General features: G+C 40.5%; 2 protein-coding genes across 22 annotated transcripts in view; one reads left to right on the plus strand and one right to left on the minus strand.

Moving 5' to 3' along the window:
• Positions 1-12,414, plus strand: part of TANC1 (tetratricopeptide repeat, ankyrin repeat and coiled-coil containing 1) — a 230,335-nt gene extending 217,921 nt beyond the window's left edge. For all 11 annotated transcript variants that reach the window (XM_087435249.1, XM_014785939.2, XM_014785940.2 and 8 more), the window contains 7 exons: positions 673-796; positions 1,118-1,293; positions 3,926-4,058; positions 5,552-5,643; positions 7,503-7,649; positions 8,546-8,646; positions 9,326-12,414. In XM_087435249.1, coding sequence (XP_087291375.1) covers positions 673-796; positions 1,118-1,293; positions 3,926-4,058; positions 5,552-5,643; positions 7,503-7,649; positions 8,546-8,646; positions 9,326-10,760 — 2,208 coding nt within the window. In that variant the 3' untranslated portion in view covers positions 10,761-12,414. The remainder of the gene's footprint in view (positions 1-672; positions 797-1,117; positions 1,294-3,925; positions 4,059-5,551; positions 5,644-7,502; positions 7,650-8,545; positions 8,647-9,325) is intronic.
• Positions 12,415-15,719: 3,305 nt separating this feature from the next.
• The window catches only part of WDSUB1 (WD repeat, sterile alpha motif and U-box domain containing 1), a 50,496-nt gene continuing 43,140 nt past the window's right edge, over positions 15,720-23,075 (minus strand). For all 11 annotated transcript variants that reach the window (XM_087435256.1, XM_087435254.1, XM_014785937.2 and 8 more), the window contains one exon: positions 15,720-16,335. In XM_087435256.1, coding sequence (XP_087291382.1) covers positions 16,178-16,335 — 158 coding nt within the window. In that variant the 3' untranslated portion in view covers positions 15,720-16,177. The remainder of the gene's footprint in view (positions 16,336-23,075) is intronic.

The following is a 23,075-nucleotide window of genomic DNA, read 5'->3' on the forward strand; positions in this document are numbered from 1 at the left end:
GACTACCCTGGATAAAGCCATCCCCCTGGATGGCAGTTACATGAGACGCCGCTCTGGTTTCTTGTTTTTATTCTCCAACCTCATCACCATGTCCTACTTAAAGGCATGGTCCTGAGACTGAGAATCTCCTCCAGGAAGCTTTGCTAAAAATTGCGCACTGTGAAGGTCAAGCCATCCACCAAGCCCCGAGTCTTAGAAAAGCAGATTGCGTGGGGGTGTGGTGGGTGAATGTTTCCCTGCACTCCCTTCCCCTGCCCTGTGCCCTTCTACAGAAACATAGCTTCAGTGCCAGCCTGGGGACCCATACCATTACCCATGACCCCTTTCATTCTGCTCAGTTATCCCGTATGCCTTGTTGTGGCTGTGTGGTCATTACTTGATTGTGATTGGCAACCCCCTCCTCCAAATTACTGTTTCTGCCTGGAATGTGCATGTTTTATAGATATAGTAATAAATTGGGCATGTTAAAAAGAGTATATATTTGGAAGAAGATTCTCTTCAAAGGAATACAATAGGAAGATTTTATAGGCCCCGCGGATTACACAAATCAGAGGACTTTTTAAAAGAGGAGAGTTCTTTTACTACCTTTAAAGGTGGAAAAATCCTGCCTGGGTATAGAGAACGTAATTTAAAATACAGCAGGGAGATTGTAATTTCGAGTGTTTCTTTCAGATCGTTAGATTGCTGTTGGAACACGGCTGTGATGTGAACCTAAGTGACAAGCAGGGCCGGACGCCCCTCATGGTGGCTGCTTGTGAAGGGCACTTGAGCACCGTGGAATTTCTCCTTTCAAAAGGTAGCAGCACTGTCTGGCCTGCTTAGGTTTCTTTAGGTGGACAAAGAAAAGAGCTTTGGCAGACCCATTCAATACTTTCTGATTCGAAGTTCAATAGTCTTTTTGTCATGGAGATTTTCTAACGTGCACACAAGTTGGGCGACTAGGTAATGCAGCCCACGTACCCATTACTCAGCTTCAACAGTGCTGACCGTTTGCCGGCCGGCTTCGAATTTCACAGCGCCAGATTGCCACCGTTCCGGCTGGGGGTTGGCGGTGTGAGGGTTGTGTCTGGGCTTTGTCTCCCGGAGTTCACGTTCTGTGAATGGGCTTTTCTATCAGGTGCCGCCCTTTCTTCTGTGGACAAAGAGGGTCTGTCAGCGTTAAGCTGGGCTTGTCTGAAAGGTCACAGGGCAGTGGTCCAGTTTCTGGTTGAGGAAGGAGCCGAGATAGACCAGACGGACAAGAACGGCCGCACTCCCCTGGACCTGGCCGCCTTCTACGGCGACGCAGAGACGGTAGGTACCCGCAGGTGGTCACGCTCCCCCACCCGCACGCCAGCCCAGCGCCGCAGAGGAGCCCAGGGACTGAACCCTTTCCAGAGTGTGTGTGAGGCTGTGCCTGTGTGTGGTCAGTGCGTACGTGTGTGTGGTGGGGTATCTTTCATTTTTCTTTAATTCCGTGACATGCAGTCTATTCCAGAACTGTAGTAAATGTTTTAATAGACTCTTAAAAGCTTAAAAATACATGATTACAAACCGCATATACAACAGACACATACAGGAATATGTTTTCACATATGCATGTATATTTATTTTCTCATAGTAATCCATGTAAGTAGAATTCCTGTATAGATCATTTAAAAATCACTTACGTCTAATGTGAGGATTAGCTAGACACACAGGTTTTGTGTTGCTAGAAGCTGTGCACCTTGGAGCAAAAACCGGGATTGCACTGCACGTCTGTGCCTGATGCTTTTATTTATTTATTTTTATTTATTTTTTTGAGGAAGGTGGGCCCTGTGCTAACATCTGTTGCCACTCTTCCTCTTTTTCTTTTTTCTCCCCAAAGCCCCAGTACATAGTTGTGTATCATAGTTGTAGTGTTGTAGCTCTTCTATGTGGGACGCCACCTCAGCATGGCTTGATGAGTGGTGAGTAGGTCTGCGCCCAGGATCCGAACTGGCGAACCCCAGGCCGCTGAAGCGGAATGCGTGAAGTCAACCACTACGCCACCAGGCCAGCCCCCCTTGATGCTTTTAAAAGGCAGTGATGTTAGAGTTAAATGGTCTCAATTTCCTGGACATTGTGAACTATACTTAATGTCGATTTTCAAAAACAGCTATGTAAGTAAACCTCACATATCCACACTTTTCTTTTTCAGCTTATACTACCTTACCAAATCTTGTAGTTGAGGGAAGAGTGAAGGAGCTTAGCATTCTAGTGTCTCTGTTTTTTTTTTCAATTGTGGTCAATAACACAACATAAAATGTGCCATCTTAACCATTTCTAAGTAATGAGTTCAGTACTGTTAAGTATACTCACATTGTTGTACAACCAATGTCCAGAGTTTCTCATCTTGTAAAACTGAAAGTCAGTACCCACTAAATAACTCCTTCTCATTCCCTCCTTCTCCCAGCCCCTGGCAACCGCCATTCTACTTTCTGTGTCTCTAAATTTGACTACTCTAGGTACCTCATATAAGTGGAATCATACAATATTTGTCCTTTTGTAACTGGCTTATTTCTCTTAGCATAATGTCTTCAAGGTTCATCCAAGTTATAGCATGAAATAGGATTTCCTTCCTTTTTAAGGCTAAAGAATATTCCATTGTATATATATACACCATATTTTGTTTATCCATTCATCTATCGGTGGACACTTGGGTTGCTTCCACCTCTTGGCTATTGTGAGTAGTGTTGTTATGAACATGGGTGCGAATATCTCTTTGAGGTCCTATAGATTCTTCAAGATCTATCCATATTCTTTTGGATATATGCCCAGAAGTGGGATTGCTGGATCATATGGTAATTCTCTCTTTAGTTTGTTGAGGAACCTCCATACGGTGTCCAGAGTGGCTGCATCATTTTACATTCCCACCAGCAGTGCACAGGGTTCCTATTTCTCCGCATCCTCACCAACACTTCTTATTTTCTGTTTTGTATTATTTTTTGATAGTAGCTGTCCTAACAGTGAGGTGAGATCTCATTGTGGTTTTGATTTGCATTTCCCTAATGATCGGTGATGTTGAGCATCTTTTCATATGCTTATTGACCATTTATATATCATCTGTGGGGAAATATCTATTCAGATCCTTTGCCCATTTTCAAATTGGGTTATTCAGGATTTTTGTTGTTGAGTTGTAGGAGTTCTTTATATAGTCTGGATATTAATCCCTATAGTATCATTTTGAACAGCTGGTGGACTGATGGGATTTGTTAGATCCACATGAAAATCTAAACTAGCTACAGACTTCTTTTCCAGTAAGTAGAGCACTTTAAGTAGCCAAAGTGCTATTTCTTGTTCTCTTAGTCCAAGTCACAACTTTTTATCATATCAAATCAGTCATTGTACCAGGGTCTCAAACTCGCCATCTTTACAGTCACAATATCCAAGTTTCTTTCCTAAGCCTTAAATGATTTATAATGAGATCCATCTGATCCCAAGCTGCTAATCTTTCCAGTTTGCTATACCCAGGCTGTGTGGATCTGAGTGTTTCTGAAGTGCCCGTTATCATTGCCTGCCAGTATGTTGGAGCTGTTGCACAAGTGTACCTCCTAAGTAATGGGGGATGAAAAGGTGACTGTGTCTCATCTCTGTGGCCTGGGAAGTGGGGTGAGAGAGAGACAGATGATGACATGTGCGTGTGCCCATCTGTGGTATATGAGTGTGTGTACACAACGTGCCTGTCCCTGGGAGCATTCACCTGCCTTCCTCATTGCTAATAACAGCGGGTTTTAGCTCTGAGTTACCGCTTCTCTTCTCTGTTTCCTGTCAACTTCATTTCCATTCCAGGATCCCTAATGGCCAGAGGCATCTAAGATGGGAGTAAAGCTAAGACTGCCAGCTCCTGCACCAGAGTGCAGAGGTGGGCGAGTTGCGGTGCTCCTGCCACGAGCCGCTCCTCAGGCCTCTGTTCTCCACGCTGCAGGTGCTGTATCTGGTTGAGAAGGGAGCCGTGATTGAGCACGTGGACCACAGCGGTATGCGTCCCTTGGACAGAGCCATTGGTTGTCGAAACACATCTGTAGTGGTTACACTGCTGAGAAAAGGAGCCAAATTAGGTCAGTAACCACCTCAGTTCAGCAGCGAGAGGGAGGTTAGCTTCCGATTTTAGAGTATGTTAGGGCCCGTGAAGACTTATCTGCGCCCGGGGTTAAGATGTCTGGTGTTTGGAGATTTTTTTTTTTCTCCCTTTGTAAGGCTCGTTTAAACACAGTCATCCAAAATGTTTAAATAGCTTGTAATATTGCCAGTGTGGGGATGAAGTAGAGGCTGATGTTGAAGGACAGTCTAGAATAGTGGGGTGTAGGGATACCCGGCAGCCACGCCAGGGAGCAGTTGGATGAGACGTGGGGGGCGGGGGCGTCTTAGTGGTTAGGAAAGCTCACGGGTGGTTCTCATGAGCGGCTGGGTTTGAGAAGCACTGTTGTAGAGTAATCACAGTTGGCTGGGTAGGAAATGGCACACCCCCCCACCCCCAGTGCCGCTTCTGTGAGGGAGAGTTCATGTGTTTACTGGAGACAAGAGGCGGGTACTTGAAGATAACGTCCGGGGGTGGGGAGAGCCCTTCTGTATGGCAGGTTGGAATATGACACACTATTCAGAATATGTGGGGATAAAGCAACCAGTACATTGCTGTTGGGGTTTGATATGGCAGAACTTTGGCCAGCGGCAGTTCTGGAGAGGGGACCGCGATGTGGAGGATGAGATTCGCTAATATTAGTAAGCAGTTCACAGTGTTGGGAGCTCTTCTGAGCAGTGTCATATTTTAACTTCTTTAATCCTCACCTGCCCTGTAAGTAGGTAGGGATAATACCACCGTGTTACAGGGGAGAAAACCAATGCACAAAGGAGGTAAGTAGCTTCCCTAAGGTCACAGTAAGTGGAGGAGTCACGGTTGAACCCGAGCAGCCGGACTCCTGAGTCGGTGCTCGTCAGCACTGCTCCCTCCAAGTGTTTACGGAGGGTGAGAAAGAAGATCGTGGCCGTGCTGTCGGCTGGGAGGAGTTGGACATAGACGTGAGCAAGGAGGGCGAGAGCATGGGTGTGGGAAGAGGGCAGAAGGGCCAAAGCTAAGACGCTCAGAGTAGATGTGAATGGCAGACTGCAGCGGAGTACAAGAGGATGTTGGGAACACACCTTCATTTGCCAGCAGTCATGGCACTGCCGAAACAAGGAGATGATGATTCTGAAGCCTGGTTTGATTGATTTCCCTCCCAAATCCCCGTCAGAAGGGAGGGATGGGTCACGGCTGCTCTGATGTGTTAGTTTCCCAGTACTTTTTTCACCAGAATAACAACACTTGGTGCCAGGTACAGTTCCCCTCCTAAGTGATTAGTTCAGCGTAGACAGAGTAGAAGGGACACCTGCTCACGGCTGTCCTGCTCCCCTTCCTTCATTATACTGTTGTCTGGGGGCCTGCAGGACACAAGCAGTGTCCTCTGCAGCTGGGCTCTCTGCTGTTTGTGATCTTGGCTGTGGTGGGGCACAGCAGCCTTGACCTGCTCTCCTTCACAATCACCGCAGTGCCTCTGAACGCGTGTTTATTTTGCAGGAAATGCTGCTTGGGCGATGGCTACTTCCAAACCTGATATTTTGATTATACTTTTACAGAAATTGATGGAGGAAGGAAATATGATGTACAAAGTAAGTGGTTGTGCCCTTTTGTGTGATGTTGTAACGGCCTGCGAGCATCTTCAGTTTGGTGGATTATGAACGTAGCTGTGCTGCCGCACAGAATCGGTGTAGCTTAGCTTTAATAGAAGTTCCAAGAGATGCTCGCCTGGCCTCACGCCCAGGCTTTAATAGCTTAACGGCAGAATCTTCAAGGTGGAATGCACTTCTCTTTGTGTTTGAGACCCATTATTTCTGAACGAATCCTTGCAGCTGTAACTGTGACTTACGGCCTGAAGCCTTGGTGTGCAGGCAGAGCTGCTGCTAGTTCAACTGGCCTGTCATACAGAGATTCCTCAGTGCGTGGAGTCACGAGCCACACGGGAAAGGAGCACTCAGGAGACATTTTCAGAAGAAAAGAATCATTAAGTCTCTTAAGCCTTTACTATCTTATTTTTAATATCTATAAGCTTCTGGAATTTGAGACTGTTTCCAGAGATATTTTTACTTAAGACAGTCAAGTAATATATAATGCTTAGTTACTCGGGAGACTGAATTAATTTTTTTCCATTTTCCCTTAGAAATGGAAATATGATTTGCAGATTAATGAATTTTTTTTAATAATTTTATTCATTCATTTATTTTTCCCCCAAAGCCCCAGTAGATAGTTGTATGTCATAGTTGCACATCCTTCTAGTTGCTTGCAGATTAATAAATTTGACTTTAAAGTAAATTTTCCAAAATAACAAATGAGTTTAGGTCAAAAAGCTTTTTCTGTAAAGGGCCAGATAGTAAATATTTTAGGGCATGCATCGTGGTCTCTGTCACAATTACCCAGCTTTGGTGCTGTGGCACAAAAGCAGCCACAGATAATACATAAACGAGTGAGCGTGGCTGTGTCCCAATCAAACTGTATTTGTGAAAACAGGTGGCAGGCTAGAGTTGGCCCGGAGGCTGTAGTTTGCCAACCCCTGGTTTAGATGGATGCTCTGGCCATTTACATGGATCACTATTCTTTCCAGGTCTGTGATTAGCCAGAATTAAAAGATTATGAAAACAAAAAACTAGATTATGACCATTTTAATCTTTTTTACCATGAGGCTGCTGCACTTGCTATGTTTTAGTTTTTCCTTTTCTTTTTTTAATAACAAATAAATAGGCATATAGCATGACCCAGCAGGGTTCCTGGCTTGGAATCAGTTTGAAATTGAGTTCAGGGTGTGTATTGTTGTGGCTTTGAAGTGGTTTTAATATGAATTTTGGTGGGCAATTACGTTGGAAATAACAAGCCATTTTCAACCGACTTCATACCTGCTGTGCAACAGAACTGACTGGGCAAATGGATTTCTTTAGCCTTGGAAATGACGTGCAGTGCTGTTCTGATTTTTAAAGCCCATGCTTTAGTTCCTCTTAAAAGAAAAATTATGATTCTACAGCAAGATCTGGGTTTATCCACAAGACTCTACTTGCCTTAGGAACTGCATCATTTTTTCATCTAATTTCTATTACACCTAGCATTAAAATATCTTTAGATGGGAAATCATTCATGAAAATGGTTTTCAAAAATATATAATAGAGAAGAAAGATAATCTGAAGTATTAAGATTGATAGTTATCAATTTGGCTGTTTACAGACACCTTCCTATAAAACCAGCTTCTTTCTTACTGTGTGAAGCACATGTTGCAGAAGCCTGTGCATGTGGTGAGGCCACGTGTGTTCATGCCGATTAGTGTTCTGGTTCTCCTACAGCACTTAGCAGGATCCTTTCAATGTGCTGTAATGCTTTTGGTAGTGGGGGGAGAATAACCTCGCCAGGATCTTCAAGATGGTGGGAGTTTATTCATCTTGCAGCCTCTGGAAAAGGATAAATTTCTGTGATTTTTGGATCCTAGAAAGGGAAGATGAAAGAGGCAGCCCAGAGGTACCAGTATGCCTTAAGGAAGTTTCCTCGAGAAGGATTTGGAGAGGACATGAGACCATTCAATGAACTAAGAGTTTCCCTCTATCTCAATTTGTCTCGCTGCCGAAGAAAAACAAATGTAAGCTGTGCCCCCTAATTCCAGTCCTTCAGCAATGGAATGTTTTCACAGTGGTGCAGGCCAGCCCTACCCCAGACCAAATCATGGGAACTCCTGATGTGTTTGCACATTTCTGTGAACTTGGCGTATGGGAAGCTGTTGCTCTTGGAGATCACTGTCACTAACCCCCTCTCAAGATGTTGAGAGAGTGCACTCGGGTATAGTTTCCTCTGCTTTAGTGAGGAGAAGCAAGTGCAAACTGCTCCTTCACCCCTCCCCAACTGTGTGTTGCCGACATTGTCTTGAGTGGCCCATTCCCAGATTCAGAAGGAAAGGGCATCATAAAGTTCAACACAAATATGTTATAATTTGCCTGGTGTTTATTAAGTTGGTTCAGAGGGTATGCCAGTAACTGGTTAATTTGTGATTAATGGTAGTTCACTCATAGTTAATTTGTAACTAGTAACTAGATTTGTTTCAGTACTTCTTTCTTTCTTCTATATTTTTTAACCTCATCCTCCCACCACCAAATCTATTGACCTGCCTACTTCTGTGCCCACATACTCTGCCTTCCCTGCTGTTATGGTGGATGAAGCATCGGTGCCCTTCTCTTGAGGCTGAACCCTCCACTGGTGTGCTGGGTTCTATCTGCTCTTGCCTTCTGGTGCACTGCTTCTACCTCTCTCTCCTGAATCATCAATTTTTGCTTCTCTACTGGATTCTTCTCTTAAGAATATTAAATAAAGTTTTAACTATCTCCTGACCTTAAAGTGGAACAAACTTACCTTGCCCTTCATCTCTCTTCAGTTATGTCCCAATTCTCTGCTAACGTTTAGAGCAAAACTCTTATTAAAAAGTTGCCTGTAATCATGTTTCAGTGCTTGTTTTGACTCATGTTATTTAAATATTGACACCAGGACTTTGGCATGGCAGAAGAATTTGCTTCCAAGGCTCTTGAATTGAAACCAAAGTCCTATGAAGCCTTTTATGCCAGGGCAAGAGCAAAGAGAAACAGCAGGTACTGTCTGGGGGTAGACATGTGACTAGAGAAGCCACCTTGTGTTTCTATAGTTTTGAAGCTGCTGGTTGACTTTGGGGGCTTCTGATTCACAAGCATTACTCAAATGCCTCTCATCCCTTTTAATACTAAATTGGTAGCTTCTAAGAGGCACAGTAATGGATATTACTAGCAATGGCTGAACTTTTATTTTCTCCTGACATCTCGATAACTATTCCTCCCCTCCATCCCAGTTGACACTTACTGCAAAATAAAGTTCCTTGATTCGTCCATATTATCAGTGAAACTGCCAACTACAGACATTAAGAGGAGGTGGTGGAGAAGGGAGGAGGAGCCATATAAAACTTTGAGTAAGAGGTGGGCATGGTGAGAGGGGATGGTGAAGATAACTTTTAGAGGATTCTGACACCCACTGATTTATGCCTGTTTTCATTCTCAGCCCAGTGGTCTTGATAGAGACAGCAGGGCCCTGGAGCTGCATAGCTCTGGATTAGAATTCAGCACTCCCACTTAGCTGAGTAACTCTAAGCTAGTTAAGTGGGTCCTTCCCACCACAGTAAGTGTTCGAAACTCTGTTAGCTACCTTCTCTTTCCTTTTAGCAGAGCTCTTTTAGGTACAGTTACATTCAGAGCATGTTCTTACGTGGCTTGTAATTATATCTTCTGTTTTAATATAAAGGCAGTTTGCGGCAGCTCTGGCTGACCTGCGGGAAGCTGTGAAACTCTCTCCTACCAATCAGGAAATCAAGAGGCTCCTGGCCCGCGTAGAAGACGAATGCAAGCAACTCCAGAGGAGCCAACAGCAGAAACAGCAGTGCCCACCACCCGCCCCACCCAATGACTCCGATAACGAAGAGGACGCCCCGACCCCTGGATTAAACGACCACTTTCATCTTGAGGAGGCTGAAGAAGAAGAAACTTCTCCACAGGAAGAATCCATTTCCCCGACTCCCAGGTCCCAGCCATCCTCATCTGTCCCCTCCCCATATATCCGAAACCTCCAGGAAGGGTTACAGTCCAAAATAAGGCCAGTATCGCCACAGAATAGGCCAGGAATTAACAAGCCCCTGCGGGAGCCTGTAGCCCAGCCAGGATTGGTTATGCAGCCCACCAAGCAGGCACAGATAGTGAAAACCAGCCAGCATCTGGGTTCTGGACAGTCTGGCGTGAGAAACAGTAGCACAAAAATTCAGGTCTCTTCTCAGAATCCACCCCCAAGTCCCATGCCAGGTAGAATGCCTGCACCTTCTGCTGGTAGCAGAAACCAGCATTTGGAGGGAAAAGGTCCTTTTGCTGTGGGAGCTGGTTCTGGCCATTTTGGAGATCGGCTGGGCCCCAGCCACAGTGTCCAGCTGCAGCACAGTGAGAGTGGTGCTGCGTATCCTTTACCAAGCAAGATAAAAACTGCAGAGAGGCTTCTGTCTCATGCCGCCATGGCTGTGGACGTAGCCTCTCTAAACCAAAGTGGGACAGTGAGCTGTAGCGACATGCGACACCCGGCTTCCCTCACCAGCTCAGGCTCTTCTGGTTCTCCGTCCAGCAGCATAAAGATGTCAAGTTCAACTAGTAGTTTGACTTCAAGCAGCAGTTTCTCAGATGGCTTCAAGGTCCAAGGACCGGATGCTCGAATTAAAGACAAGGTTGTTAACCAGGTTCAGAGTGGCATCGCTGAACACAGACCCCGCAATACTCCATTCATGGGCATCATGGATAAGACTGCGAGGTTCCAACAGCAGAGCAATCCTCCAAACCGCACCTGGCACTGTCAGGTGCCAGAGGGGCTCCTGACAAACACATCTTCTGCAGCTGGCCTGCAGGCCTTGAACTCTGAGAAGCCCTCCCTCAAACAAGCAGGAGGATATAATAACCAAGCCAAAATCTGTTCCGTTTCTACCCTGGGTGGAAGTGTCCACAATGGGGCACAGGTGAAGGAGCTAGAGGAAAAGAAGTGCCAAATTCCAGGCCACTGTCAAGAGAACAGGATAACTAAGACTGTTTCTCATCTGTATCAGGAAAGTCTGTCTAAACAGCAGCCTCATATCAGTAATGAAGCCCACAGGAGTCACCTTCCTTCAGCAAAACCAAAGCGATCGTTCATAGAGTCAAATGTGTGAACCTTAAGAGAGACCCATTTGTGGAATTTGGAAAATAGTGTGTTGGCTCCTGATGGTAATTAAATGGTTTTTGATGAGAAAAATTACTTTTTAGCCATATTTTTTTTTCTTTTTTCCTTGGGGGTGGATTAAAAATGTGGGATAAAACTTCTTTGATAAATAGCTAGAAGTCACCATAAATAAGAATGCTAACCAGAATTGAAAACTACAATTAGTTATGCCTATCAAGTTAAAAATTTAAGACAACCAAGAAGACATTAGCTCATGCTTTTCTCTTATGAAATTGTTTGGTTTTTATCATTTTTCTCCTAGCCTTTGCTATGTGATAAAATCATAACATTTCCTAGAGAATGCAAATGTCTAGTGATAGGTTTAACTCAAGACATAATATCCAGATGATGTATTCTGGAAAAGATGAAATTTTCAAGCTCCATTGAGTCAAACCCCCCCCCAAATATATGTATTTAAGACCTGAGTGATTTCTAGCTCAATATAAATGTGACTATACATGTTATATAGCTGATTTTTTTGTTTTTTAAGCGAAATACGAGAATATCCAAGTATTGTTCCCTTCATAGAAGTTCCCTTAAGAGGATTAAACACTTCTTTGCTGTGGTTCTCATTAAAAATATTTTTATAGCACCTTTTTTGGAACTATATTCCCGCTTCAAGGTGTTTTTAATATTTGGAAACAGTATAAGCCATTTGGAATCATGATGGGTGGTCAAGTTGGATTTTGGCTAAAATACCAAGAGTACAGCATTCTCGGTGACACGTAAATTAGCTTTCAGCTGGTTCCCAAACTGCTTTTAACGATGATAGCGCTCCTGGCATAAGCCTTCCAAGATCCTGTAAGGACAGTATTTAATTTGGATACTTAAGGTATGGTTGGTGGTGGTTTGTGTTTTATTATACAATCATTACTTTATAGTCACATATTGTACATATTAAAATAGCTAAGTTGTATTCAGACTTGTAAATATAACTATTTCAAGTAGTTAATCTTAAAAAAAAAGAAGTCATTTATTTGCATGTTCTTTCTAAGCTTCATCCATGCTGGTTATTGCACTGAACAATATATTATTATGGCATGTTAACAGTATACCAGTAACGGCACTTTATCTCATTTATATGAACACCTTTGAGGTGCTACTTAAGTCCAAACTGATGTATTATTCATTTGTAAAGATAAGGTACAGGAATGAACCTTGGTTTAAAGGTATTTTTATATGAAAATGGTGTGCTATTGGAGGATGTTAAAATGCTAGTTTGAGAGAGGTGGGAGCGTATTTGTTTTATATGTTGGGATGTGAAATTTATTTTCTAGAGTTGGGGAGAAGGAAGTTCTATATTTACAGAATGTTTTAAAAATGAATAGTTGTAATGAAGTTCCTGTGAGCATCATTATGGTTTTGTACAAATAGGAATCTTCTGGTGTCCTTCTTCAACATTTGTTCCTGAGTGTGTACAGTGTACTTTGTACAGCTTTATCATTTTTTTACAGGCTTTTCGTGAGTTCTGCTATAACTACTATGGCTTATTTATTGTTTATTGTTTTCTTTAATGTTTGTGAAAGTCTTACTCTTTTGTTATGTAGTTTTGTTTCTGCACAACTACTGTACTTTTCCGTATGGAATAAAGACTCTTAATAGAATTTCTTTTGCATTAAATGAAACAATGGATAAGTGGAGAATATCCTGATGACAACTGTCTGCCTTAAATCCTGGGTGATATTGTTACCCTAAAGAAAATAGTGAAAGGCCTATTTTTAAACTACCAAATGCATATTTAATTTCATTTAATAATAATTTCAGAACCAGGGTGACAGCTTTTAGAAATCCCAAAATATTCAAGGGTCAAAATTAGTCTTTTTGCCTGAAATAGGGAGAATATATGAAGATGAGCATGTTATACTGACCTGTTCCAGAAATCTTGGTGTCTGTTTTTACTGGCAACAGGGTATCTTTAGTACTATAACTCTCAGACACTTTGGCAATACACTGAACACTGTGTTAAGATGAAAGTTTGTTCTTCAGCACATTTGCATTGTCAGTTAAAAGTGTGTATTTGGGGGCCGGCCCAGTGGCGCAAGTGGTTAAGTGCACGCATTCCGCTGTGGCAGCCTGGGGTTTCTCGGTTCGGATCCTGGGCGCACACCGACGCACTGCTTGGCAAGCCATGCTGTGGCGGCGTCCCATATAAAGTAGAGGAAGATGGGCATGGCTGTTAGCCCAGGGCCAGTCTTCCTCACCACAAAAAAAATGCAGGACTGGCAGATATTAGCTCAGGGCGGATCGTCCTCACAAAAAAGAAAAAAAGTGTATTTGTCTCTATACCCACATATTTCAGTTTCAAAGTAGTATGAATGGGAGTGAACATAAAACTGTTGTAGTGATAAAATTCTGACTCGGAATCTTAAGCTTAAGTATTCTCTAATACTACTTCAGGTTATTGTCTGGTTACTGCCGTATTACTTGCAAGGCTAAGTCAAGTATTTTCAGTCCTTCTTTAAAGCTGTATATTTAAACTAAAGGTTAAAAACAAAAACCTGTGTAGGAGGGAAAAAGTGTTATTGGCTAATTTTTTTTTTAATGAGGAGGATCATCTCTGAGCTAACATCCATGCCAATCCTTTTTTTTTTTTTTTTTTGCTGAGGAAGACTGGCCCTGAGCTAACATCTATTGCCAATCCTCCTCCTTTTTTTTCCGCCCTTTTTCTCCCCAAAGCCCCAGTAAGGTAGTTGTATGTCATAGTTGCACATCCTTCTAGTTGCTGTATGTGGGACGTGGCCTCAGCATGGCCAGACAAGCGGTGCGTCAGTGCGCGCCCGGGCTCCGAACCTGGGCTGCCAGTAGTGGAGCATGCGCACTTAACTACTAAGCCACGGGGCTGGCCTGAGATAATTTTTTTATAATTTTATTTATTTTTTCCCCCGAAGCCCCAGTAGATAGTTGTATGTCATAGCTGCACGTCCTTCTAGTTGCTGTAGGTGGGACACAGCCTCAGCATGGCTGGAGAAGCGGTGCGTCAGTGTGCGCCTGGGATCCGAAACTGGGCTGCCAGCAGTGGCGCGCATGCACTTAACCACTAAGCCATGGGGCCAGCCCCTGAGATAATTCTTATAGGATGACTTTTCCAGTAAAGCTGCCAGTGTGACTTCTTTTAGTAGAATTTATTATACATTACATAATGATTTTGATATAGTCTTAGTAAAGAAAGATAGATAAGGCATTTGGTCCAATTACCCCAGAAAGGAGTGACGTCTCTTTGGGAAGCCACTGGTCAGTCCCGAGGACTGGGCAGTGGGCAGGTGAGTGCTGCCCCTGCACAGTCCTGAATGAACGGTGGGGCCTGGAGAGTGTGCAGCAGAGGGATTGTGTGGGGTCCCTTCCTGCGGATGGTTTTGGATTTGATTTACTGGTTGTTTTAAATCCCGGAGGAAGATTGGCCCTGTGTTAACATCTGTTGCCAATCATCTTCCTCTTTTTTTCCCCTCCCCAAAGCCCCAGTATGTAGTTGTATGTCATAGTTGTAGAGTTGTTGTAGCTCTTCTTTTCTATATGGGACACCACCTCAGCATGGCTTGATGAGCAGTGAGTGAGTACGTCCACACCCAGGAACCAAACCAGCGAACCCAGGAACCAAACCAGCGAACCCTGGGCTGCTGAAATGGAACGTGTGAACGTCACTGCTACGCCACTGGGCAGGCCCCTGTTTTTTTGTTTGTGGGGAGGAGGAATTAGTTGTTTTGGCTTTGGTTTGTATACAAAAACAGAAGCACTCCACTTGGGTAAATTATTGGCATCTTAGTTTTCAGCCATTTTGTTTGTTTAACAAGAAGCTATATGGTGAAACAGAAAAATCACCACCTTCTTTAACACATTTAAAAAACAACCGATCTTTCTTTGGAATAAGGCTATTACTTTATCAATCAAAAGAAAAGATATTTGGTCCAATGGTGGGCTCTGTCAGTTAAAAAAAAAAAATCTTTTGTTAGAATAGAAAGAAAAACACCTTCTAGAACATCTTCCCAACCTTTTTTTTTGGTCCTCATAAGAATGTGAGTATATGTAATATGAAAAAAAAAATACTCTTCTAGAATCATAGATTGTGAATCCTAGCTATGATGTAAAGGAAATAGAATTCAATATTACATTAGGATGACAGAAATTTTACAACACAGCAATTTTAATAAATAAAAGGTATTTGGAGATTTCTGTGGTGGCTAGACTTTCCACCTTTCTGGAAACATAAAGCATATTGGCTGTAAGTTTATAAAATATAGGAAAAAACTAAATACATACTTACTTATATTGCTTTTCTCTTGAGTTTTCAAATTTTGAACAACTACAATGAGGGTTTTGGGGGTGAACACATAGTCTCAGTCTCTAGCTCTACCCTTATAGTTTAGTTCTAACATGCTTTCCCACTAATAGCTTCTATTCTGGTAAACAATTTGACAGGTATGTGAAGTCAATACAACCTCAACTTCCTGAGCTCGAAGGTTTCTTCTGAGAGAATGCTTATCACGGTGTTTAAAAATGTAGAGACACCCTGGCTTAGAATACTATGTGAGAACTTAAAGAATTCTTAATTCTAAAGGGGGGCTAGCTTGCCACTTGATCTCTCTCAGCAAAGTCAGTTTGATGTATTTGTGATAATTTATTCCATCATCTAACTTGTACCCAGGTTTGGACAATGGGAAAAAATCATTACACCTTGCAAATTTAGAATCCAACAAAATTGCTCATTAAACATGTCAAAGTGATTTTCTCAATTTAGTCATAAACAAATCTACAATTATTTTGCTACAAATTCTCTTTAGAAGGATTCCAAAGAGTTATCAAATGAATGGCTAATGCCTAGGATTTAAATATCTGTTATATTCTAGATTCTTCTTCTCTTTGGTTGTAATGGGATATGACCTATAGCTAACAAGAATAAATTTGAGCATTGCAATTTAAAGTCAAAGTAAAACTTTATTTCTCTACAGGTTAAGATTTTTTTTCACTAGTACAAAAAGGCTTTTATAATAAAAATAGAAAAGAAGTTGGATGTGTTGTTTAGTCCATGTTTTAAAGAATGAAAATAGTAAATTGTTACAGGTAACTAAATTTAAGAAGTTTACTTTTCTCCTTGTTTTGCTTTTAATGTCTGATTAGTATTTACCTTTAAATCATTCAAATGAGATCACTGAAAAATATAAATAATATAAACAATTTTATTTTTATTTATTTTGCTGAGGAAGATTCGCCCTGAGCTAACACCTGTGCCAATCTTCTTCTTTTGTGTATGGGTCACCACCACAGCATGGCCACCACCGAGTTGTGGTCCATGCCCAGGAACCGAACCTAGGCTGCCGAAGCAGAGCACACCGAACTTAACCCCTAGGCCATGGGGCAAGCCCTGAAACAATTTTATTTTTGATGTGTCTCTAGCCACCGATTGATGGCCATTTTCAGAGTCCTATTCGGTATAAGTACCACTGAAGGAAGAATAAGATTTGTCATGGGACTTGTACGTTTCTTTTTGCTGATCCAATTCTCCATTGCTTCCTTTTCATATGAATAGCCATCTAAAAAAGAACACACAAATTATTTGCAATGTAGGAGAGGGAAGTTAGGATTACTAAAATGAGTTGGGTATAAAAACTCCATTGCCAAGGCCTGTATTGTGATTTAAGTGATATTCTTGTCTTGTGCCACTGTTCCCAAAATACTTCTGCCACAATACCCTAAATTCTGCTATTCAGGATACGTTAAGATTGAATAAATCACCTTGAACAGTCTCAATATTTTACTGATTGTTTTTGAACACTACCACTGAAAAAAGCACCCTGTCAAGAATTCAGATGTAGCAGAAAGGAAAAGGCAGAGCAGAGTGGTAGTGAAGATAAAGTGCTCCATTAGAGCTGTTAGCTGTGTGTGTAAATTAACGTGGCTGAAGGTGAGAGAAAAGAGCCTTAGGAATAACTCAGCAAAACTTTTCGACACATTGAAAAGTGAGGGAAACAGATACAGAGGTTCTAGAACTCGCCCCACTAAGCACTTGATAGTAAATGGATTTATGATGCAAAAAAAAAAAAGATCCACTGGCTAAGGTTTTTAATTACCATGTTCTTACAAAATTCTTTGCCTTTGCACATGTCAAGATTGGAGTTTTTGCTTCACTACTTTCTTGTTTATACTTGTAGCTCTTAAACTGAAAATCTTAGTTCCTAATTACATTTACACATTAACCTATTTGCTTTAATCTACAATGCATACAACTGTTTCAAACTAACTATGCCAACATAGTAGCAACTAACGTAAGGCTGTGAAAGAAATTTAAGATTTCTTTCTGGCTCTGTCACCAAGACAGATCCACTAGGGTTGTCTAATTGAAATACTGTGTTTGAAAATCACTTGAAAAAAAATTCTTCTGTTTGATTATGTTACCAACTTTGACATACAATTTGGTCCATTTGCTTCCCTTTTTATCCTCCCAATTTTTAGAGCTTGGTTTGTTTTTCAAGATTTATTTTAACTCTGTAAAACATTTAAGTGATTTTGAAGTAACAACTATAAAACAAGGTACTTTCAGAGGAGTCTATTCTATCTCTGTCCAACCCATATTCCCTCCCTTCCCATATAGGTAACTATGTTAATACAAGCAAATGTATGCGTACACACTCAGTACATATACTCGCTTACATAAAAGCTAGCATGCTGTATACACTATTTTGTACCTGATTTGTTTTTTTACTTAACTATACCTTGCTTTTTCATATCCCCCCACAGTACTCCACTGTATGGATGGATCTGGGTTGTTTCTGATCTTTGCCTTTTACAAATAGTGCTGCAATGAACAGTCTTATCATTTTGGGGGAGATTCCAGAAGTAGGATTGCTGCATCAAAGAGTAAATGTATATAATTGTGCTACATATGCCAATAGTTCCATAGGATTTCTACCATTTTTTTACTCCTACTAGAAATGTTGATGAGTGCCTTTTTCCCCAGAGCCTTACTAAGAGAATATGTTGTCAAACTGGATTTTTACCAGTCTCTCATGAACAATGGTATAGAATATCAGGTAGTTTTAATTTATTTTATTATGAGGGAGATAGCTCTTAAAAATGAAAAAATGTTCTATTTGCTTTTCTTTTTCCTATGAACTGATTGTTAATATTTTTGGCCCATTTTTCTTTTAGGTTGCACTTAATTTAGGAAGATTTTTTTAAATTAATATATAACTGACAGTTATTAGTTTCAGGTACACACCATAATGATTTATATATATATTGCAAAATGATCACCACAATAGGTCTAGTAAACACCCATCACCAGCTACAGATTTTTCCTTTTTTCTTGTGGTGAGAAACTTAAGATTACTCTCTTAGCAACTTTCTAATGTACCATACAGTATTATTAACTATAGTCACCATGCTGTAAATTGCATCCCCAGGACTTACTAATTTTATAACTAGAAGTTTCTACTTTTTGACCACCTTCACCCATTTCGCCCACTCCCACCCCCTGCCTCTGGCAACCACCAATCTGTATGAGTTTGGTGTTTTGTTTTAGATTCCACATATAAGTGAGATCATATGTATTTGTCTCTTTCTGCATTTTACTTAGCAAAATGCCCTTAAGGTCCATCCATGATGTCATAAATGACAGAATTTCCTTCTTTTTTATGGCTGAATAATATTCCATTGTATATACATACATTTTCTTTATCCATTCACCTCTGGATGGACACTTAAGTTGTTTACGTGTCTTGGCTATTGTGAATAATGCAGCAATGAACATAGGAGCACAGGTATCTTTTCAAGTTAGTAATTTTGCTTCCTTCAAATAAATACCAGAATTAATTCCCTTGAATTAATTCCAGAAGTGGAATTAATCACTGGCTCATACAGTAGTTCTAATTTTTTTAGGAACCTCCATACTGTTTTCCATAGTGGTTGCACCAATTTACATTCCCACCAAAAGTGCTCAAGGGTTCCCTACTCTCCACATCCTCACTACTCTCCACATCCTCGTCAATATTTGTTATCTCATCTTTTAGATAACAGCCATTCTAACAGGGATGAGATGATATCTCATTGTGGTTTTGACTTGCATTTCCCTGATGATTAGTGATGCTGAGCATCTTCACCTACCTGTTGGCCATCTGTATGTTTTCTTTGGAAAAATGTCTATTCCATTCCTCTGCCCATTTTTTAATTGAATTGTTTGGTTTTTTTCTATTGAGATGTATGAGTTCTTTATATATTTTGGATGTCCTTATCAGATACATGATTTGCAAATGTTTTCTCTCATTCAATAGGTTGCCTTTTCATTTTGTTTCCTTTGCTGTGCAGAAGCTTTTTAGTTTGATGTAGTCCTACTTATTTTTGCTTTTGTTGCCTTTGCTTTTGGTGTCACATCCAAAAAATCATTGCCAAGATCAATGTCAAGGAGCTTACCACTTATGTTTTCTTCTAGGGGCTTTACAGTTTCAGGTCTTACATACAAGTCTTTAATCCATTTTTAGTTGATTTTTGTGTATGGTGCAAGTTAGTGGTCCAGTTTTCCCAACATCATTTATTGAAGAGAATTTCCTTTCCCAGTGTATGTTCCTGGTTCCTCTGTTGTAAATTAATTGATCATATATATATGTGGGGTTTATTTCTGGGCTCTTGATTCTTTTCCATTGGTGTCTGTTTTTATGCCAATATCATACTGTTTTCAATACTATAGCTTTGTAATATACTTTGAAATTGCTGTAGTTTGAAACCCCCAGCTTTGTTGTTCTTTCTCAAGATTGCTTTGGCTATTCGGGGTCTTCTGTGGTTTCATACACATTTTAGGATTGTTTGTTCTATTTCTGTGGAAAATGCCATTGGAATTTTGATAGGGATTGCACTGAATCCATAGATGGCTTTGGGTAGTATGGACATTTTAACAATATTAATTCTTATCCATGAGCACAGAATATCTTTCCATTTATTTGTGTTGTCTTCAATTTCTTTCATCAATCTCTTATAACAGGTCTTTCACCTCCTTGGCTAAATTTATTCCTAGATATTTTATTCTTTTTGCTGCAATGGTAAATGAGATTGGTTTCTTCTCTTTCTGATAGCTTGTTAACTATCAGAAATGCAACTGATTTTTGTATATTAATTGTGTATCCTGCAACTTAACTGAATTAATTATTTCTAACAGTTCTTTAGTGGAGTCTAGGGTTTTCTATATATAATATGTCATCTGCAAATAAAGACAGTTTTACTTTTTCCTTTCCAATTTGGATGCCTTTTCTTTCTTTTTCTTGAGTAAGTGCTCTGGCTAGGACTTCCAATACTATGTTGAATAAAAGCAGCAAGAGTGAGCAGCCTTGTCTTGTTCCTGATCTTCAAGTTTCAGCTTTTTGTCAGAGTATGATATTAGTAGTGGGCTTGTCATATATGGTCTTCCTTATTTTGAGGTATGTTCTCTCTATACCCACTTTGTGAGTTTTTATCATGTTTAATTTTGTCATATGCTTTTTCTACATCTATTGAGATGATATGATTTTTATCCTTCATTTTGTTAATGTAGTGCATCACATCGATTTACTGATGTTGAACCATCCTTGCATCCGTGGAATGAACTCCACTTGATCATGGTGTATGATCCTTTTAACGTACTGAATTTGGTTTGCTAATATTTTGAGGATTTTTACATCTACGTTCATCAGGGATATTGGCCTGTAATTTTCTTTTCTTGTAGTGTCCTTGTCTGGTTTTGTTATCAGGGTAACGCTGGCCTTGTAATATGAGTTTGGAAGAGTTTGAGGATTGATATGAATTCTCTAAATATTTGATTTCTTAATATCTGGAATATTAGCACTGCATCAATTTTTCACTTCTTTTGGACTTTGAGTCCATGTTGAGAAGTGTCCCTATTTCTAGCTTATCAAAGAAATTACCTACATTTTCTTCTGGGTTTCATTTTTTTATGTTGATATCTCTGATCCATTTGAAATTAGTTTTTAGATGTGCAGTATAAGAGATGAAGCCAGTTTTACCCTTTTCCCTATGGCTATTTAGTTGTCAGAATACCATTTGTTGAAAATACTTATTTTTCCCACTGATTTAAAATGCCATTTTTAGTCACTAAATTTCCAGATGTACTTGGATCAATTTCTGGATTTTTAAAAATTATTTTCCATTGGTCTATCTATTCATGTGCCGTCCCCACACTGTGTTATTGATAGAGGCTTTATAACATGTTCTAATATCTGGTAGGGCTATTGACAGTCTTTTTTTTAATTTAATAGGTTATTTGTTGTGTGTTCTTTCCAATGGAACCGAATAATCACCTTCTGTATCTCCAGGAAAAAACCTACTAGTGACATCTTGCTGAGTCTTCCTATCAGCATGCTATGCTTTCCATTTGTTCCAAGTATACTTCACAAGGATGTTTTATAGTTTTCTTCCTGTCAATTTGCAAAATTTTGCATATTTTTTATGTCTGGGGTTTTTTGTTATTGTAAATTAAATCTTCCATTATACCTTTTAACTGCTTTCTATTTACACAGACATATGAAGGCTCTTGATTCCTTTTTTTTTTTTTTTTTAAAGATTTTTTATTTATTTTATTTTTTCCCCCCAAAGCCCCAGTGGGTAGTTGTACGTCGTAGCTGCACATCCTTCTAGTTGCTGTATGTGGGACTCGGCCTCAGGATGAACGGAGAAGTGGTGCCTCGATGCGCACCCGGGATCCGAACCCGGGCCACCAGCATCGCAGCGCGCGCACTTAACCACCAAGCCACAGGGCCGGCCCTCTTGATTCCTCTTTGATTTAACTTGCTAAATGCTGATTAGCCCTGTTAAGCTATTGTCTCTCAGCTCCAGACCCACACATGATGCTGAGGGTGTGGCATGCTGGGGCCAGGATACTGCATTTCTGCTTTGCCAGCTAGCCCCGTTAGATCCTGCACAGGATTCCTCTAGAGGGAGACAAAAACAGAGTGAATTCCTGTCAGTGTTGTGCCTGGCCATGGCCCTTCATCTGGCAGGGGTAGTTGGTTACACTCTCCAGACATTTTTGTTTGCTTCATTGTAGGTACTGTCCAAATTTGTCTTATCCTTCCCCCTCTAGAGAAACTAGCACCAGCTAGGTAGCTCTCCCTTCTTAGAGGCCGACATTCTGGTTCCGAGAGACCCATGTGAGGTTCTGATAACGTCAAGTTTCTTCCCTGTGTTCCCTGAGTCCTAGAGATGGTAGATGCTTTCTGCAGATACTGTTAATGCCTTTTGCTTCTGTTTGAGATGAAATTCACATACCATAAAATCCACACTTTTAAGTATATAATTCAGTGGTTCTTAATATAATTCACAGAGTCATGCAACCATCACTATCTAATTTCAGAACATTTTCATCACTCCGTAAGGAAACCCTGTACCCATTAGTAGACACTCTCCCCTCCCCTGGCAACCAGTACTCTAGTTTCTGTCTCTATGGATTTGCCTACTCTGGACATTTCCTACAAATAGAAGCATAGAATATGTGGCCTTTGGTGTCTAGTTTCTTTCACTTAGCATAATGTTTCCAAGGTTCATCCATGAAGCATGTATAAGTATTTATTCCTTTTTATGGCTGATTAATATTCCACTGTTTAGATATACCACATTTTATTTATCCAGTGATGGGACATTGGGGTTACCTCCACTCTTTGGCTATTATCAATAAGGTTGCTATGACATTCATGTACAACTTTTTGTATGAACATATGTTTTCAATTCTCTTAGATATATATCTAGGAGTACAACTGCTGGGTCATATGGTAACTATGTTTAACTTTTTGATAAACTGCCAAACTTGTTTTCAACAACAGCTGCACCATTTTACATTCCCAACACATGCTGTTTTCCATCTTTTTGATTCTTGTCTCTTATGATGAAGTATGAAGTGACATCTCATTGTGGTTTTGATGTTCATTTCCCTAATGATATTGAGTATCTTTTCTAGTGCTTATCGGCCATTTGTATATTTTCTATGGAGAAAAGTCTACTCAAATCTTTTGCCTATTTTTTAATTGGGTTATTTGTCTTACTCTTGAGTTGTAAAAACAGTTTGAGTAGGAAAATATACTCAATTTTTACTTATAAAAAGCTAAGTACAGATAATGAACCTCAGTCTTATATAATACCATCACACTGGTCTATTACTGATAAATCATGTGCATGTGCATGTTAATATTACCATGTGAAATATTTTTGAGTTCAATGACAGCTAATTCATTTGCCACCAGACTAGATAAATCTGACAATAGCATGTTTTTAATTAACCTTCCAGGTGAAAGGGGCT

The sequence above is a fragment of the Ceratotherium simum genome, chromosome 9, assembly GCF_057802395.1.
Source record: "Ceratotherium simum simum isolate JZ-2026a chromosome 9, ASM5780239v1, whole genome shotgun sequence".
Classification (NCBI taxonomy): Eukaryota; Metazoa; Chordata; class Mammalia; order Perissodactyla; family Rhinocerotidae; genus Ceratotherium; species Ceratotherium simum.